The sequence below is a fragment of the Somniosus microcephalus genome, chromosome 7 (assembly GCF_052327205.1).
Source record: "Somniosus microcephalus isolate GS21.2 chromosome 7, FLI_Smic_1.0, whole genome shotgun sequence".
NCBI classification, from domain to species: Eukaryota; Metazoa; Chordata; class Chondrichthyes; order Squaliformes; family Somniosidae; genus Somniosus; species Somniosus microcephalus.
In genome coordinates, this window is record NC_140993.1 from 162,425,793 (window position 1) to 162,445,455 (window position 19,663).

Sequence of the window (19,663 nt, forward strand, 5' to 3'; positions counted from 1 at the left end):
TAAACTCTGCATTCACAATATCACTGTTCATGGATCCATTTAGCTTCAAGAGGCTGTGCTTAGATACAGACAAAATATGGAGAGAGTACCAGTTTTAATCATCATAAATGTACAATATATAGTTGATAAATTGAGTGTAATAAGAGGCCTCCATTGTAATGCTTAATACTTTATTCACAGTGACTTATGTAAATTTAATTTTACAGTGTATCACGTTATTATTTGACCTAGTTCAAGTTTTATACTCGCATACTACATTGTACAGAAGTTTTACCATTCCTAAAAGGCTAGTCTTAGCTCACTCTAAACATATCATATAGTTGAAAGGATACATGATTTGTCTTGTGCATTTTTTTAATCATATTATTCCTACAAAAATATTGCTGCCTTAAGTAATTGAAATCATGGAGCTATAAAGTATCTTTTACCTGGTTAAAAATTCTGCTTATTAGTTAAGTGTCATTTCATGAAGTAACATAGCTGTGAATTTCAGGAAATCCTGAAGTGCTGTCTGGTAGCACAGATTGGTGTACCAATGCACTGCTGCATAGAGTGGTTTCTTAGTTGGATAATTGGGAGAAGATGCTGAATGGAAATCCTTGGCTTTAGAGAGGGAAAAGCCAGAAGCACCTCCGAACTCTTCCAAGTGGCCAGTTATAGAGCAGAATTGGTGGAAACTAGAAAATAAATCCTCTTTCCTTCCTTGTTCCACAAGAAGGCCCCCAAGGAGGAGGGAGAGAAAAAAATTGCTGAATACTGGGTGGGAAGAGAAAAATTACTTTCTAATAATATTCAAATGATATTTTCAGAAAGATTATGGTTTTATTCCTCCCCTGTTTGGCATAGACTTGACTCTGACTTACAGTCGATGAAAAACTGCACACAAGGCCTCCAATGTTTCTGTATAACTGACCTGTGTGAATAGAGAAAGTTGATTTCACTCCTCACAGTGGAACCACCTCCCAGCTGGCTCAGATCTGATCTGATCTCTTCCTGAAGATCGCAATGCTGATTGAGACCAGAGTCCTACCACTCTATCCAGCAATGTTTCACTAAAACAGATTATCTGGTCATTATTACATTGCTGTTTGTGGGAGTTTGCTTGTTTCCTACATTACAACAGTGACTACACTTCAAAAGTACTTAATTGGCTGTAAAGTGGTTTGGGACATCCTAAGGTCATGAAAGGCGCTGTAGAAATGCAAGTCTTTCTTTCTTTTCAATGTGTTACCACACTTGCATGCTCTGACACTTTTGCATACAATTTTACTTTGTTTTTTATTTTAATTGAAAAAAGTCTTCCATTTACTAAAAATTGTACAAATAGCAATTCCTTTCTGTAACTTAAAGTATTTGATTATTCATCAGAATTCTTTTTTGTAAATTTTCCTCCAGGTTCAAATCTTACCAACTGGCCACACTCTGGAGCGATCGAGTTTAATGAGGTCAGTGTACGATATGATAAGAAACTTGATCCTGTCCTCCACAAACTGACACTAAAAATTAACCCTGGAACAAGAGTTGGAATCTGTGGGCGAACAGGAAGTGGAAAGTCAACCCTGACATTAGCCCTTCTGAGAATTATTGACAATTTTGAAGGTTTGTGTTTCTTCACTAAATATATTTTATGTTGAAAGCTTATAGTTGGGTGGTTTTTAGCATATAGAAAAGATATGTTCTAACAAAATTGAAATGTGGATATATGACAATCAAGTGCAGATAATTGCATAATTTACATCTGTCACTAATATTTGTAAACTACAGTTTTGTACAAGATGAATGATTTGTTTAAAATGTCACACTTAATTATGAGACATAAAGTGAAATCTGTCTTAAAGACCACTTGTATAGTGAAATATGTCTGATACTGTTTTCTCATAATGGGGAGTGTGTGTGTGAGACAAATGCTGCAAATCAGAAGTATGTTCTGTGGGTGGGATAAAATGTGACATTGTCTAAGTTGAAATAGACCTTGGGGTATTATTTGAGTCGTCTACCATTGTGACAAACAATGCAAGTTAATAGTAAACAGAGAAATCGGGATGCTGGTTTATGTCCCCAAATCAGGATAAGTTTAAGTGTGCAGAAGTTATGCTGAAGAAGCATTGTACATTATGAGAAAACAGTATATCAAACCGACCTGGGCACTGTCTGCAATAATACATTACAGTAAAAAATACAGTATTTTAAAGTACTTTAACATGTTGGGATTTACACTATAGTACAATAGCTAGGACCGTCCTAGAGTTCTGCACGCACTTCTCATTACTGATACGTGAGAGCCATCCAGACGCTAGAGGTATGGAAGAAAAGAGCTGCAAAGCTGATCCCTAGTGTCTAACAGAAAAATTATGGGGAGCATGACTAGATAGGTTGAGACTCTTCGGACATGCAAACAGATGTCTCAGAGGGAACATGATAGAGATTTGTAAGATACTTAACAAGATAGAGAAATTAAACAATACTTGCAGATACTACAAAGTAGCAGGACAGACAGCACAGGTTCAGGTTTGTTGAGGAGAAATTTGAGCAAAATGTTAGAAGGTGTTTATTTACACAGGGAGTCATCAACAGCTGGAACTGGTTGCCAGGAAGAGTGGTTTAAGCCATTTGAGGAACGGTTAGATGCAGTAAGGAAAAGATAGTTGGTATTCAAGAAAGGAAAGATCAAATAGACTGAAGACGAGTCTTGGCTGTATGCTCTAGTATAAATGGGTGGCTGCAGGAGACCACATTTGAAGTGAATTCCAGAAAACAACATAAAGGCAGTTAGGTACCATAAACAACCTGCAAATGGCATGTCAAAGATGTCAAAAAGCTTGTCTGTAATTCTACATTTTATCATGGAGGAGCTCTTAAGCTCAATCCAAATTTAGACTTTGGTCATTACATATTGACTTTGATATTCTGTTTATAAGGTAACCCAGATAGAAGATGACCCCTGCAACTTCCAGCAAAAAACCCCTTAACCAAGAGCATCACTACCGTCAAAATCAGATTCAAATTTCAGCTGCATTTCTGCAGAAGCACTTATTATAATATTAAGCTCTCCCCCCTTCATTTTCGCTGCCCTCTTCCTGGCTCCCACTCTCTGCACTGTTTCTAGCAACTGATCTCTCGCTCACCTCTTGGCTCACTCAGTCTACTGCTTCCTGTTTATGTTGGTGCACAGCAGAGTCAGTGCTTGAAACAATCAACAGAAGCATTACAATCAAATTGCCACTTTTTCTGGAGTGATCCCATACTTCACTGTGGCAAGTAGAAAGCATGGTGGCTGGAGAGACAGCTGACAAGTGAAGAATCCATAACAGACACAAGAGCAGGACCAAGCCCGGAAGAGATGAGCACACTCTCCAAGAGTGAGCTGCAGTACCATCCGCCACATTGATTTGCATATAAGACAACCCTCCACTTCCAACCCCCGTTAACCTAAATTACATGTCTTGATACTTGAGTAAATACAGTTAGTGCAGCATGAGCATTGTAATGTGACTTCTAGATCTTCCTTATTAGAGCAATTGTTCAAAAATCAGAATTCATATTTCTGACAAACTGACCAGAATCCAAACTGTTGAGCCCAATTTAGCCAAATTTACCTAATCCTATATAGATTTTTATATTATGCTTTGGGTCAGCTACGATGCCCTTGGTAAGAATTCAAGTTAAACTAATATTATCAACAGCTGTTAAATCAAAAGTGCATCACATATTACAGAACTAATTCCCTTTTGAAAGTTAGTATTGAATCTGTTTCCACCATCCCATCGGGCAGTGCATTCCAGAGCATAACAATTGGCTGCTTAAAAAAAAATTCTCCTCATCTTACCCTCTGGTTCTTTTGCCAATTATCTTAAATTTGGATCCTCTGGTTACCGACCCTCCTGGCAGTGGCAACAGTTTCTCCTTATATACTCTACAAAAAAAAGCTTCATAATTTTGAATACCTCTATTAAATCTCCCCTTAACCTTACATAGGATTACATTGGATATATGGCACAGAAACAGGCCATTCAGCCCAACCAGTCCATGCTCCACTCAAGCCTCCTCCTGTTTTTCCTCATCTAAATCTATCAGCATAGCCCTCTACTCCCTTCTCCCTCATAGGTTTGTCCAGCCTCCCCTTAAATGCATCTATACTATTCGCTTCAACCATTCCATGTGGTAGGTAGCGAGTTCCACGTTCTCACCACTCTTTGGGTAAAGAAGTTTCTTCTGAATTCCCCATTGGATTTCTAGGTGACTATCTTATATTGTTGGCCTCTAGTTATGCTCTTCCCCACAAGTGGAAACATTCTCTCTGGCTGCGATTTTACTAGCGCTCAAAGGGCGGGTTTGGAGGCAGGTCAGAGGTTAAATTCGATTTGATTGACAGCGGGTTCCGAATCCGCCATCGACCTGCCTCCAAAGAGCTTTCCCAAGTGTCAGGTCCCCGATTTGTGAATGGACCCGGCACCTAGCGTCGGGTAGCGGATTAAAGGCAATTTCCTGCCTATTAACAGGTACTTGTCAGAAGTTTTCAGCCTGTTTTTGGATTTTCCCGCTTCTGGGTCGGCTTTCCTGATGTCCAGACACCACACCAGGTAAGTGTGGCGTGTTGTGAGTCTGCTGTAATGTTTGTGGAATGATGACAGCTGCAGAAGTGGTGTGAAGAATCCAATGTTGCACATGGTGAGTTTCAGAGCAAAGAAAATGTTGGTTACTGCAATTTTAAAACATTTATAGATTTCTTTAGCTTACAAGATTTTAAATCCAACTATATGTCCAGTGCTACCTCATTGGGAGAACCTCTCTCACCAGTGACAGATCGCTTCTGTCACCTCACCTGCAGCTGCCATCTATTCCAGCATATGGTGGGAGCCATTGGAGTGCCTGTGTGCAAGAGGTCACCTTTGTGCAGTGATTCTCAGTGTTTTCAGCATCTTAATGCTGTCAAACACTGAGAAATCAACTGTCAAAATAAAATTGAGCGTGGTCCCTTTAAGGAAACCGGCAGATGACATATCATCAAATGACATCATCCGACCTGCTTCCTGTTAATTGGCCAGCAAGCCTGCAGGGCGGGCTTAACAAGGTCAGTCAAGGTAAAATCACATCTGTGGAGCGGGACTGGAAGCCGGAAACCAGCTGTCCCGCACCCATTCCGACACCGATGACAAAATCGTGGCCTCTGTATCCACTCTATGAATACCTTTCATAATTTTAAAGACCTCTATTAGGTCACCCCTCAGCCTTCTTTTTTCAAGAGAAAAGAGACCCAGCCTGTTCACCCTTTCCTGATATGTATACCCTCGCATTTCTGGTATCATCCTTGTAAATCTTCTCTGCACCCTCTGCTCTAAGGAGAACAATATCAACTTCTCTAGTCCATCCACATAACTGAATTCCCTTATTCTTAGTATCATTCTTGTAAATCTCCTCTGCAGCCTCTCCAAGGCTTCGACATCCTTGACTTCAGTAGACTGTTTTCAACTGTCTCTGGATTACTCCCAGTGCAGCACACTGGAGCAGATGGAGAGAAAGATTAGCATTATCAGGGCTGGAGGGATGGTGAGACTGGAGGGTTTCAGATTCCTGGGACACTGGGAACACTTTTGGGCCAGAGAAAGCTATACAGACGAGATGACCTTCAACTAAACCAGAGAGGCACCCATGTCCTTGTGGAAAGGGTAAATAGGGCAGTGGGGAAACATTTAAGCTAAAACCTTCAATAGTGAACGGTATCCTTATCTATTTGTCAAAAATTCCTCATAGCCCAGTATGTGCCTCCGCAACTCTGGTCCAAGAAATAATGGTCAACGCCACAAGAGAAATTTTGCAAAGGTCCACTCATAGTACATACCTTGCTAGTGAGGAATATGGGCCATATAACCAGGCAGACAGATCACTGCACCCACTTAAAGTGGCTGCATATGGAGGCAAATATTCTTTCAAGGCTCAAATAAATGGTAAATGTTTGTCTATCTTTGCAAGAGCCATTGGGGGACTGTGATGGTGGAGCCCAGCACGTGAGTGCAAAAGACCAGGCTGAAGCGTTCCCCTTAAAGGGGCCGCGCGCACACAAAAATTAACGGGAACATTGCTTCCATCACTTTGCTGATGATTGAGAGTAGGCTGATGGGGTGGTAATTGGCTGGATTGGATTTTTCCTGCTTTTTGTGGACAGGACATACCTGGGCTATTTTCAACTTTGTCGGTTAGATGCCAGTGTTGTAACTGTACCAGAACAACTTGGCTAGAAGCATGGCTAGTTCTGGAGCACGAGTCTTCAGCACGATAGCCGGGATGTTGATGGGGCCCATAGCCTTTACTGTATCCAGTGTGCTCAGCCATTTCTTGCTATCACGTGGTGTGAATCGAATTGGCTGAAGACTGGCTTCTGTGATGGTGGGGACCTCCGGCGGAGGCAGAGATGGACCACCCACTCGGCACTTCTGGCTGAAGATGGTTGCAAACGCTTCAACCTTGTCTTTTGCATTCACGTGCTGGGCTCTATCATTGAGAATGGGGATATTCATGGAGCCTCCTCCTCCCATTAGTTGTTTAATTGTCCACCACCATTTACGATTGGATGTGACAGGATTGCAGAGCTTTGATCTGATCCGTTGATTGTGGGATTGCTTAGCTCTGTCTATAGCATGACACTTCCACTGTTTAGCATGCATGTAATCCTGGCCAACATCCCCAGCATCGAAGCTCTGACCACGCTCAATCAGCTCCGATGGACGGGTCACATTGTCCGCATGCCCGATACGAGACTCCCAAAACAAGCGCTCTACTCGGAGCTCTGGCACGGCAAAAGAGCCCCAGGTGGGCAGAGGAAACGCTTCAAGGACACCCTCAAAGCCTCCTTGGAAAAAGTGTAACATCCCCACCGACACCTGGGAATCCCTGGCCCAAGACCGCACAAAGTGGAGGAGAAGCATCCGGGAAGGCGCTGAACACCTCGAGTCTCTTCGCCGGGAGTAAGCGGAAACCAAGCGCAGGCAGCGCAAGGAGCACACGTCAACCCAAGCACCCCACCCACCCGCCCCTTCAACCACCGTCTGCCGCACCTGTGACAGAGACTGTAGGTTCCGCATTGGACTCATCAGTCACCTGCGAACTCATTTTTAATGTGGAAGCAAGTCATCCTCGGTTCCGAGGGACTGCCTAAGAAGAAGAAGAATCCTGTGTTGTAGCTACACCAGGTTGGCACTTCATTTTTATGTACACCTGGTGCTGGTCCTGGCATGCTCTTCTGCACTCCTCATTGAACCAGGGTTGGTTCCCTGGCTTGATGGCAATGGTAGAGCGAGGGATATGCCGGGCAATGAGGTTACAGATTGTGGTGGAATACAATTCTGCTGCTGCTGATGGCCCACAGCGCCTCATGGATGCCCAGTTTTGAGCTGCTAGATCTGTTCAGAATCTATCCCATTTAGCACGGTGGTAGTGCCACACAACACGATGGAAGGTGTCCTCAGTGTGAAGACGGGACTTCGTCTCCACGAGGACTGTGCAGTGATCTCGCCTACCAGTACTGTCATGGACAGATGCATCTGCGACAGGTGCGGACGAGGTCAAGTCGGTTTTTCCCTCGTGTTGGTTCTCTCACCACCTGCCGCAGGCCCAGTTTGGCAGCTATGTCCTTCATGACTCTGCCACCTTGGTCAGTAGTGGTACTACGGAGCCAATCATAGAATAGTACAGCACAGAAGGAGGCCATTCGGCCCATCGAGCCTGCGCCGGTTCTTTCAAAGAGCAATCCAGTTAGTCCCACTCCTCTGCTCTTACTCCATTTCCCTGCAGTTTTTTCTCCTTCTGGTATTTATCCAATTCCCTTTTGAAGGCTACTATTGAATTTGTATCCACCACCCTATCAGGCAGTACATTCCAAAGCCTAACCACTCGTTGCCTAAAAATGTTTTCCTCATGTCACCTCTGGTTCTTTTGCCAATTACCTTAAATCTGCGCCCTCTCGTTATTGACCCTTCAGCCATTGGAAACAGTTTCTCATTATTTACTCTATCTAAATCATTCATAATTTTAAACACCTCTATCAAACATCCAAGGAGAACAACCCCATCTTCTCTAGTCTATCCACGTAACTGTAGTCTCTCATCCCTGGAACCATTCTAGTAAATCTCTCTGTACCCTCTCCAAAGCCTTCACATGCTTCCTAAAGTGTGGTACTCAGAATTGGACACAATGCTCACAATACACTCTTGGTGTGATGGACATTGAAGTCCCCCACCCAGAGTACATTCTGTGCTCTTGCTACCCTCGGTGCTTCTTCCAAGTGGTGTTCAACATGGAGCAGTACTGATTCATCAGCTGAGGGAGGGCGGTAGGTGGTAATCAGCAGAAGGTTTCCTTATCCCTGTTTGACGTGATGCCATGAGACTTCATGGGGTCCCGAGTCATGAGAGCCAGCGGACCTGGGCGGAACCGGAGCAGCAGCGGGAGCAGAATAAAGAACACGGCGAGAGGAGGTGTGAGAGCAGAGCCAGCGGGGAGGAGCAGCGAGCCTCCAATTCAATAACAAAAAAATCAAAGTGTGACATCACAGGTAAGCAGGTAAGTGATTGGTGGTGAGTATTTATTTTCTCTTAGGACTGAGGGCTAAGTTACAGTAAAGATCTATAGCATATAACTAAATTTATAACTAGCTAAACTTATTTCAATGAATTTAATAAATTAAACAAGGTTATTACCTAGTTTACCTAGATTAAAAACTACAAATAGACAATTGATATTTATGTAATTAATTAAATAAAATACAATAGAGATGGCAGGGCAGGTGAGGTGTTGCAGCTGTAGCACGTGGGAGCTGGTGGACACCAGTGTGTTCCAGGGCGACCACATCTGCAGGAAGTGTGTGCAGCTCGAGGAACTTCGGCTTAGAGTTGATGAGCTGGAGTCCGAGCTTCAGGGAGGGAGAAAGTTACCTGGACACTTTGTTCCAGGAGGCAGTCACACCCCTTAGGTTAAATACTTCAGATTTGGCCCGTGGTCAGGGACAGGAGTGTGTGACTGCGAGTGAGACAGATATGGGGATCCAGGAGGAAGCATTGGAGGAGCCTCAGCCCTTGCACTTGCCCAACAGCAACCTGTGTGGACGAGACCAGGGACTGCAGGGAGGATGAGCAAACTGACCATGGCACCGTAATACAGGGGGCCATTCAGGCAGGGGGTGTAAAAAGGAATGTTGTAGTGGTAGGAGACAGTATAGTTACGGGGGTAGATACTGTTCTCTGCAGCTGAGAGCGGGAGTCCCGAAGGCTGTGTTGCCTGCCTGGTGCCAGGGTTAAGGACATCTCCTCGGGGCTGGAGAGGAACTTGGAGTGGGAGGGGAAGGATCCAGTTGTCGTGGTCCAACGACATGGGTAAGACTAAGAACGAGATTCTGCTGAGGGAGTATGAGCAGCCAGGGTCTAAATTAAAAAGCAGGACCACAAAGGTAATAATCTCTGGATTACTACCTGAGCCACGAGCAAATTGGCATAGGGTCAATAAGATCAGAGAGAGAAATGTGTGGGAGAAATGGGTTTCGATTCAGTACTGGGAAAAGAGGGAGCTGTTCCGTTGGGACGGCCTTCACTTGAACCATGCTGGGACCAGTGTCCTAGCGAATTGAATAACTAGGGTAGGGCTTTAAACTAAATAGTGGGGGGGGGAGGGTTCAAGCGAGGGGAAATTTGGAAAGTTAAAGAGAAAGGACAGGGCAATAGTGCAGGGTAGTGATATGGGCAATGAAAACCAATGTGTGACAGGAAGGGACAGAGCGTACAAACATAAGGGCCCTGAAATTCCAGAACGGGGCTTGCAGCGCGTGCAAGCCCCGTATTTACACTTACCCCGCGCTACTGCCGATCAGCTCCAGGGACGCCTGGAATTGGTGTTTCCAGAAGAAGAATCCCGGGCAGCGTATGACGTCACGCCGCCCAGGAGTGCAGCCAGCGCGAAGTCAGGAGCGTGCAGTGCAAGTGAGACACGCCCCTTGAGGTCTCAGTTTCACTGGACACGCCCCCAATGTTTCTGTCAAGCTGCTAACCATTTTTACATGCAAAGCAGCAGTTTAAATAGGTTTTTGGAAGTTTTTTGAAGATTTTGGTAACTTTCATAAACTTTTTAAAATGTTTACATTATTTTGAGTAATCTGAAGTAGTTTTAAAGAGAATTAAAGCAATTTAAAGACTTTTAAAAGCCCTAAAAGAATTTTTTAAATTCCATTTATTTATTTAGCAATGTCGTCGTCATACGTGTCTTCACACTGTTCCCTTTGGGGAACTGTATGAAGTGGTGGAAGGATTTATGGCCATGATTAACGCTCATTCCGTGACCGTAACCATCTTTGAACCAGCCATTAGGGCGGTTAGTCCTGTGGCGGGAGGGTTTTACGGGCTCCCACAAGCTATACAAGGATGGGGGGCCACCCACACCCACGGACGCAAATATCCCACTGGATGTCAACCCAGAATGTAGAGCCGGAGCTCCGACTCCACTTGCCGGGACTGTCTGGAGCGGGGTTCGAAACCCTACCCTGATCTGGCCCAGCGGCGGGGATCCTACCGCTATGACAAAGGCCCAATCCAATTAGCAACGTGAAATGGCAGCATAGGGCTCCAGTCACGGGGAGGGAAAAGGCACAGGAAACGTATGGGTGTCACCTTTTGTGCGGAGTGGGCCTTTTGCGTAGCAGTAAGCATCCCCGCCGCTGGGCCAGAAGGAGTAGGGTTTTGAACCCCACTCCAGACAGTCCCGGCAAGTGGAGTCGGAGCTCCAACTTTAAATTCTGGGTGGACATCCAGCGGGATGCTTGCGTCCGTGGGTGTTGGTGGCCCCCCCCCCTCAGATGGGTTGTGGGAGCCCGTAAAACCCGCCCGCCATAGGACTAACCACCCTAATGGCTGGTTCAAAGATGGTTACGGTCACGGAATGAGCGTTAATCACGGCCATAAATTCTTCCACCACTTCATACAGTTCCCCAAAGGGAACAGTGTGAGGATACGTACGATGATGACCTCTTGCGCAATGCACCTCCTTGGACCCTCAGTCGCAGATGCGAGGGGGCAAGTTGTGCAATTGTTAAATTTTTTATTTTATTGACATGTAAAATGTTGGCCCAGTAATTCCCTTCCAAATGCGCTAGTACGGTCGGGGTACTTACGCATCTGGCCGGATGAAATGCCGGTTTTCAGCATGCACAGTGCATGTGGGGAAAACCGGCATTTCCTGTCCTCTGAACGAAGGGGTTCAGAGGCAGAACGCGTGCGACTGCACAGGCAGCGCGTGCGCAGTATAATTCGCCGCTTTCATTAATGCTTTCAGTGAGGTCCAGTCATTACAACTTACATATGAAAAAAGCATGGGTACAGTTGCTCCAGAGGCTGCGGAGGAAGATATTTCTTATCGTGGAGCTTCTGAAAGTATGTATGTCTGTATATATTCCTTTGCGTGTTATGTATATATTCCTTTACTTATGTGTATGAATGTATTATTTAATTATGACTTTCAGAGAAAGTAACTTATTGGAAAATCATAATTAAAAATATACATTCATACACATTAGTAAAGGAATATAAAACATACATACATATACGTAAAGGAATATATGTGGACATACATACATAACTCATTCTCACATTCCATTCACACAGCCACAATTGCTCCTTCTACCTACCGTTCTGAAAATCCGTTTAAAAAAAAAAAAAATTAAAGTTTAAAACTTAGTTAAAATTTCTTAAAATAACTTCCCTCCCTTTCCCAAACCTAAATATTGCATTTCATAAGCTCCTCCATAAAATATATCTCCTTCCCCAGCCAATGAACAACTTTACACTTGCTTTTTTTAAGTGCAAGTTCTAGGGACTTACCCTCACTGAACCCATCAGTGAAATCTACAAAGTTCACTGCGCAAGCGCTGCCTGTGCAGTCGCACGCGCTGTGAATAGACCTCGGGTCTGGAAATGCCGGCGTTCCCCGCATGCGCTGTTCCTGCTGAACGCCGGCATTTCCAACGGCCAGATGCGTGAGTAACCCGACCGTACTCACGCTTCTGGCCTGGAATTTCTGGCCCAAGAGTGTACCAGCAAATAAGGTCAGAGTAGATAAAAATTATAAAAAGACAAAATTAAAGGCTCTTTATCTGAATGCACGCAGTATTTGTAACAGGATAGATGAATAGACGGCACAAATAGAAATAAATGGGTATGACCTAATAGCTATCACAGAGATGTGGTTGCAATGTGACTAAGGTTGGGAACTGAATATTCAGGGCTATTTGTCATTTTGGAAGGATAGACAGAAAGGAAAAGGAGGTGGGGTAGCTCTGTTAATAAAGGATGAGATCAGTACAATCGTGAGAAATGATCTTGGCTCGGAAGTTCCAGATGTAGAATCAATTTGGATGGAGTTAAGAAATAGTAAGGTAAAGAAGGTAAGGTGTAATCGACAGTGCTATCAAGCGGCACTTACTCACCAATAACCTGCTCACTGATGCCCTGTTTAGGTTCTGCCAAGACCACTCTGCTCCCGACCTCATTACAGCCTTAGTCCAAACATGGACAAAGGAGCTGAATTCCAGAGGTGAGGTGAGAGTGATTGCCTTTGACCGAGTGCGGCATGAAGGAACCCTAGTAAAAGTGAAGTCAGTGGGAATCAGGGGGGAAAACTCTCCACTGGCTGGAGCCATACCTAACACAAAGGAAGATGGTTATGGTGATTGAAGGTTAATCATCACAGCCCCAGGACATTGCTGCAGGAGTTCCTCAGGGCAATGTCCTAGGCCCAACCATCTTCAGCTGCTTCATCAATGACTTTCCCTCCAACATAAGGTCAGAAATGGGGATGTTTCCTGATGATTGCAGTGTTCAGTATCATTTATAACTCCTCAGATAATGAAGCAGTCCATGCCCATATGCAACAAGACCTGGACGACGTTCAGGCTTGGGCTGATAAGTGGCAGTTAACATTCGCGCCACAGAAGTGCCAGGCAATCACTATCTCCAACAAGTGACAGTCTAACCACCGCCCCTTGACATTCAATGGCATTACCATCACCAAATCCCCCACCATTAACATCCTGGGTGGTCAGCATTGACCAGAAACTTAACTGGACCAGCCACATAAATACTGTGGCAACAAGAGCAGGTCAGAGGCTAGGTATTCTGCGGTGAGTGTCTCATCTCCTGACACCCCAAAGCCTTTCTACCGCCTACAAGGCACAGATAAGGAGTGTGATGGAATACTCTCCACTTGCCTGGATGAGTGTAGCTCCAACAACACTCAAGAAGCTGCACACCATCCAGGACAAAGCAGCCCGCTTGATTGGCACCCCATCCACCACCTTAAACATTCACTCCCTCCACCACCAGCATACCGTGGCTGCAATGTGTATCATCTACAAGATGCACTGCAGCAACTCGCCAAGGCTTCTTCGGCAGCACCTCCCAAACCCGCGACCTCTACCACCTAGAAGGACAAAGGCAGCAAGCGCATGGGAACACCACCACCTCCAAGTTCCCCTCGAAATCACACACCATCCTGACTTAGAAGTATATCGCCGATCCTTCATCGTCGCTGGGTCAAACTCCTAGAACTCCCTACCTAACAGCACTGTGGGAGTACCTTCACCACAGTTCAAGAAGGCGGCTCACTACCACCTTCTCGAGGGCAATTAGGGATGGGCAATAAATGCTGGCCTTGCCAGCGACGCCCACATCCCACAAAAACAAAAGGCACTAGTGGGACTAGTTTATAGGCCCCCAAACAGTAGCTACACTATAGGACAGAGTATAAATCAAGAAATAATGGGGGCTTGTAAGAAAGGTACTACAATAATCGTGGGTGTTTTTAATCTTCATATAGATTAGACAAATCAAATTGGCAAAAGCAGCCTTGAGGATGAGTTCATAGTGTATTCGGGACAGTTTCTTGGAACAATAGGTTGTGGAACCGACCAGGGAACTGGCTATTTTAGATCTGGTAATGTGTAATGAAACAGGATTAATTAATCTCATCGTAAAGGATCCTTTAGGGAAGAGTGATCATAACATGATGGAATTCCACATTCAGTTTGAAAGTGAGAAACTTGGGTCTGAAACTAGAGTATTAAATTTAAATAAAGGCAATTACAAAGGTATGAGGAGAGAGTTGGTTAAAGTGGACCGGGAAAATAGATTAGAAGGTAAGGTGGTAGAAAAGCAGTGGCAGACATTTAAACAGTTATTTCATGACTCTCAACAAAGATATATTTCAGTGAAAAAGAAAGACTCGAAGAGAAGGATGAACCAACCATGGCTAACCAAGGAAGTTAAGGATGGTATCAAATTGAAAGAAAAGGTGCATACAATGTTGCAAAGATTAGTGGTAGGCCAGAAGATTGGGAAAATTTTAGAAACCAGCAAAGGATGACTAAAAAAATCAAGAGGGAGAAAATAGCTTATGAGAGTAAACTAGCAAAAAATATAAAAACTGACAGTAAGAGCTTCTACAAGTATATAAAAAGGAAGAGAGTAGCTAAAATAAACATTGGTCCCTCAGAGGACGAGATTGGGGAAATAATAATGGGAAACAAGGAAATGGCAGAGGCATTGAACAAATATTTTGTATCTGTCTTCACAGTAGAGGACACTAAAAACATTCCAGTGATAGTAGAAAATCAAGGGGCAAAAGGGAGGGAGGAACTTTTTTTTAATTTGTTTATGGTATGTCGGCATCACTGGCAAAGCCAGCATTTATTGCCCATCCCTAATTGCCCTTGAGAAGGTGGTGGTGAGCTGCTTTCATGAACTGCTGCAATCCATGTGGTGAAGGTACTCCCACAGTGCTGTTAGGTAGGGAGTTCCAGGATTTTGACCCAGCGACGATGAAGGATCGGCGATATACTTCTAAGTCAGGATGGTGTGTGACTTGGAGGGGAACTTGGAGGTGGTGGTGTTCCCATCCGCCTGCTGCCCTTGTCCTTCTAGGTGGAAGAGATCGCGGGTTTGGAAGGTGCTGCTGAAGAAGCCTTGGCGAGTTGCTGCAGTGCATCTTGTAAATGATGCACACTGCAGCCATGGTACGCCGGTGGTGGAGGGAGTGAATGTTTAAGGTGGTAGATGGGGTCCCAATCAAGCGGGCTGCTTTGTCCTGGATGGTGTCGAGCTTCTTGTGTTGTTGGAGCTGCACTCATCCAGGCAAGTGGAGAACTTAAAACTATCACTAGAGAAAAAGTGTTAGGCAAACTTATGGGTCTAAAGGCTGACAAGTCCCCTGGACCTGGTGGCCTGCATCCTAGGGTCTTAAAAGAAGTGGCTACAGAGATAGTGGATGTGTTGGTTGTAATCTTCCAAAATTTCCTTGACTCTGGAAAATTCCCTGCGGATTGGAAAACCGCAAATGTAACGCCCTTATTCAAAATAGGAGGGATACAGAAAGCAGGAAATTATAGGCCAGTTAGCCTAACATCTGTCATTGGCAAAATGCTCAATTCAATTATTAAGGAAGTAGTAGCAGGGCATTTAGAAAATCATAATACAATCAAACAGAGTCAACATGGTTTTATGAAAGGGAAATCGTGTTTGACAAATCTGTTAGAGTTCTTTGAGGCGGTAACGAGCAGGTGGATAAAGGGGAACCAGTAAATGTAGAGTATTTGGATTTCCAAAAGGCATTCGACAAGGTGCCACATGAAAGGTTACTGCATAAGATAAGAGCTCATGGTGTTGGGGGTAATGTATTAGATTGGATAGAGGATTGGCTAACTAACAGAAAACAGAGGCCTAGAAATTTGGTTGTTTGCGCCAGCGGTTAGCGCCTAAAGAGACTGAGAATTGGGGCGTTACCCAATGTTGGGGCGGGCGCAATGAAGATAGCGACAACTCCCATATTGACTATATATTTAACGCCTGTGCTAAGTGTTTGCGCCCGCGAGCGCAAGCAGATCATGACATCATTTCAGTGTGCAACGCCTTTTAGGGGCGCCTGAGCGGATATTGGGTGGCGCCCGGCGCCTTTACGCCTAGCGCTATTAGTGACAGTTCGAAGGAGCGTTAGCAGGCCCTTCTCAGAGTCGGGGGGCGCTATTTAAAGGGGACAGTTCTAGTATAGAAGCTTCAGCCACTTGCGATCGTTGATGGAGAGAGTTGGTGAGCTACTGTGGAGCAGAGTTTTTGGAATTTAGCATTAGAGTACTTGGGACCTTCAAACCTGTCCGGAGCAGTTGGAGCACTAGACCTAACAGCCTTTTGACCAACTGGCATCGGAATGGGAGATGCTTTGGAGGGCGACCACCTCATGGCCGAACACTATGAAGGAGCAGAGAGACGGCGGGAGAGAGGGCCGGGATTGGCCAGAAGGAGGAGGGGCAATGGAGGTCGGCCAATCCGAGGGTATGCTGCGAGGGTCTTTAGGCAGCAGGTGTCATACCTTGACATGTCGGAGGAGCAGTGTGTGCGAAGGCTCCGAATCGGGAGGGACGTTGTTACTGAGCTGTGCCACCTGCTTGCTGAGGATCTGCAGCCGCGTCTACGGTGCAGGACCTCTCTGTCGGTGGCCATTAAACTGGCTTTTGCCCTCAATTTTTATGGCAACGGATCCTTTCAGTCAGCCATTGGGGACATTGCGAATATCTCTCAGGTTGCAGTCCACTGTTGCATCCGGCAAGTTACAGCTGCCCTTTATAGGCGAAGGCGTCAATTCATCACCTTCCCTCTGACCCTGGAGAAGCAGACGGAGCGCGCGCAGGGCTTCGCTGCTATTGCGGACTTCCCCATGGTGCAGGGGGCGATTGACTGTACACACGTGGCTTTGAGGGCGCCATTCCAGAATCCTGAGGACTTCCGCAGCCGCAAGGGGTTCCACTCCCTCAACGTGCAGCTGGTCTGTGACCACCGCCAAATCATCATGGCAGTCAACGCCCAATTCCCAGGGAGCAGCCACGATGCCTTTATCCTGCGGTAGACCTCAGTTTGTGACCTTTTTGAGGGGCCGGCTCAACCACGAGGCTGGCTTATTGGGGACAAGGGCTATCCTCTCTGCCCATGGCTGATGACACCCCTCCGTGTGTCCGCCACCCCAGCAGAAGAGCTGTTCAACAGCAGCCATCAGGCGACCAGGAACATTGTAGAGCACACTATTGGTGTGCGCAAAAAGCGTTTCCGATGTCTTGACCATTCGGGGGGAGCCCTGCAGTACTCACCGGAGCAAGTGGGTCACATTGTCGTCGTCTGCTGCATGCTCCACAACTTGGCGATTTGACGCACCCAGCCAATTCCAGCTGTCCCTCAACGACCAGCAGGGCAGGCGGTTGAGGAGGAGGAGGAAGATGGAAGGGCTCCTGAAAGTGGAAGGGTCATCCGTCAGAGGCTCATGAGGACTCGTTTCGAGGCCCCTCTGGTGGAATGATGAGTGTCTTTACTCCTGCGCACTTTGGATGTTTGAAAGCCTCTGAAGGCCAGCATCACTGTAATTAGTCACGTGCACCATAGCACATTAAAACTTCTCTTTATTGTCACAAAAGTCTTTCATTACAGCAAAACACCGTCATGTCAACAGAAACCATAACTAACAAAATAACAGTTAACTCTTCGGCAAAGCCACAAAACTAAACAAACCATTTCCAACAATTACAACAGGTGAAGGTGTCCTTGAATTTGGCCAAGGAAATGTCTCAGCACCTCCCTCTACTGCTGGCCCCTTGATGGAGAACGACTTCTCTTTCGCGGACGGCCCCTTCCCTCCCTGCTGCTCCTACGTAATTGAAACCCAGTGGCGGGGTGAAGGCTGGGGGACGCCTGCTGACTGTGTGGAAGCGCAGAAGCCCCTGAGGGACGGCCTGGCCGACCTCTGGGCTTGGAGGGTGCAGACGCAGGATGCTTGATCTGAGCATGGCTGGAAGCAGTGTGCCCTGCAGGTGGTGGTAGCTGCACTGCAGACGTACCAGCGCTGGCATGTGCAATGGTCACCTGCCGAGAGAGGACACCTGCACCATGGTCGGACGACACACTGGCTCTCTGAGGGGACCGGCTCGGCTCATCCGCCACAATCGCATGCTCCACTGATTCCTGGCCTTGTATGGGACTGGAAGGGCCCGGGGTGATCCTAGCTGATGCAGATAGGGTGGCTGCAGTGAGAGTTCGCGTTGCCTAAATCTGGGTGTGGACGAGGCCGGCAAGTGACTGCGTGGCAGCAGTGAGGACCTGTGAGCCAGGTGCCAGTGCTTCGGAGAAGCCCTGGACAGTTCTTTCCATTGCTTCGGACAAGGCCGGTGCTGACCGCTCCACTGCCTCAGACAAGCCCTGGACAGACCTTTCCAGGGATTGTCCGAAGCCCTGAACAGTCCTTTCCATAGCGGCCTCAAAGCCCTGGACAGTCCTCTCCATTGTTGCCCCGAAGCCCTCGAGAGTCCTCTCCATTGTTGGCCCGAAGCCCTGGACAGTCCTCTCCATTGTTGCCCCGAAGCCCTCGAGAGTCCTGTCCATTGTTGCCCCGAAGTCCTGGAGAGTCCTGTCCATTGTTGACCCGAAGCCCTGGAGAGTCCTCTCCATTGTTGCCCCGAAGTCCAACACACTCTTTGCCATAATATCTATTGACTGAGGCATCCTCCCCACTGCAGCCATCAGCTCAGTGTGCCTGAGCCGGGCCTGGGTGCTCATTTCAGCCAGGCGACGCACCTCCTCTGCACTCTGTGCAGCAGTCATCACTACCTGCCTTGCCCTCCGGGGAGACGGTGGCCGAACTTGCCTACCCCCTTTGCGTTGCTGCATGCCGCTTGTTCCGGCAACTGGCTGATCCTCAGCGCCGCCCCCCCCCCCCCCCCCCCTCCAGGGAACTACTATCCCCAGTCTGTAAATGTGTATGCTCCCCTGAGATTGGAACGGATGGTCCGGCTTCCTCCTGATCCTCGCCTCCGGAGGCACTGGCACTGGCAGCTTCAGGGCGTTGAGCCCGAGTTGGTGATGCATCATCTGAAAGCAGGGAGGTGGAAGAGTGGCTTTAGCAAAAGGACAGGTTGGCGGAAAGGCATGCCAGATTGCGGCAAGGCTCTGACATGGCTGCACACTGAGGAAGCATGCTGGCGGGGGGGCCAAGTGGAAGGAAACAGCTGAAAAAGGAGAGAGCCTTACCCTCGCTGTCGGAAATGGGGTCGGCAGCTGCAGTGGTAACAGGACCAGACAGACATCCTTCAAGAATCTGGTGCACTCTCTCCTCGAGATCCGTCAGAGTGACGACTTGTGGAGGCCCGCCACCGGTTCGAGTCTGGTCCTTTCGCCTCACCGCCAGCTTGGACTGCAGGGGAAAGAAGGGGAAGTTCTGTAACATGATGCCTTGAGAGATCATCGCATGCCCCCCATGGTGCAAGGGCCCTTACATGTGGCCTTGAGTGAAATGTCCATGTGTGTGCCCAGAAAGGGCCATGGGTGCTTGCTGACAGATGGCCATTGGGGCATCATGGCAACAGGGTGCTCGAAGTCAGGTGCAGATGGAGGGAATCAGAAGTTTGCATAACCAACACTCACCCTAACGACCTGAGTGAGGTCGTTGAATTTCTTCCTGCACTGAACAGGGGTCCTGGTCGCCATGCTGCTGGAGCTGACCCTCAGAGAAACCTCCCTCCAAGATCGCCAGTAAGCCTTTTGATTCGGCCTCTTGCCATTGTCAGGATACAGAACATCTCGACGGTGCTCAACTGCAGACA

At 46.8% G+C, this 19,663-nt stretch overlaps 1 protein-coding gene across 3 annotated transcripts in view; it reads left to right on the top strand.

Moving 5' to 3' along the window:
• The window catches only part of LOC147114980 (ATP-binding cassette sub-family C member 9-like), a 332,333-nt gene that overhangs the window by 280,353 nt on the left and 32,317 nt on the right, over positions 1 to 19,663 (top strand). For all 3 annotated transcript variants that reach the window (XM_085993156.1, XM_085993155.1, XM_085993157.1), the window contains one exon: positions 1,396 to 1,599. In XM_085993156.1, coding sequence (XP_085849282.1) covers positions 1,396 to 1,599 — 204 coding nt within the window. The remainder of the gene's footprint in view (positions 1 to 1,395; positions 1,600 to 19,663) is intronic.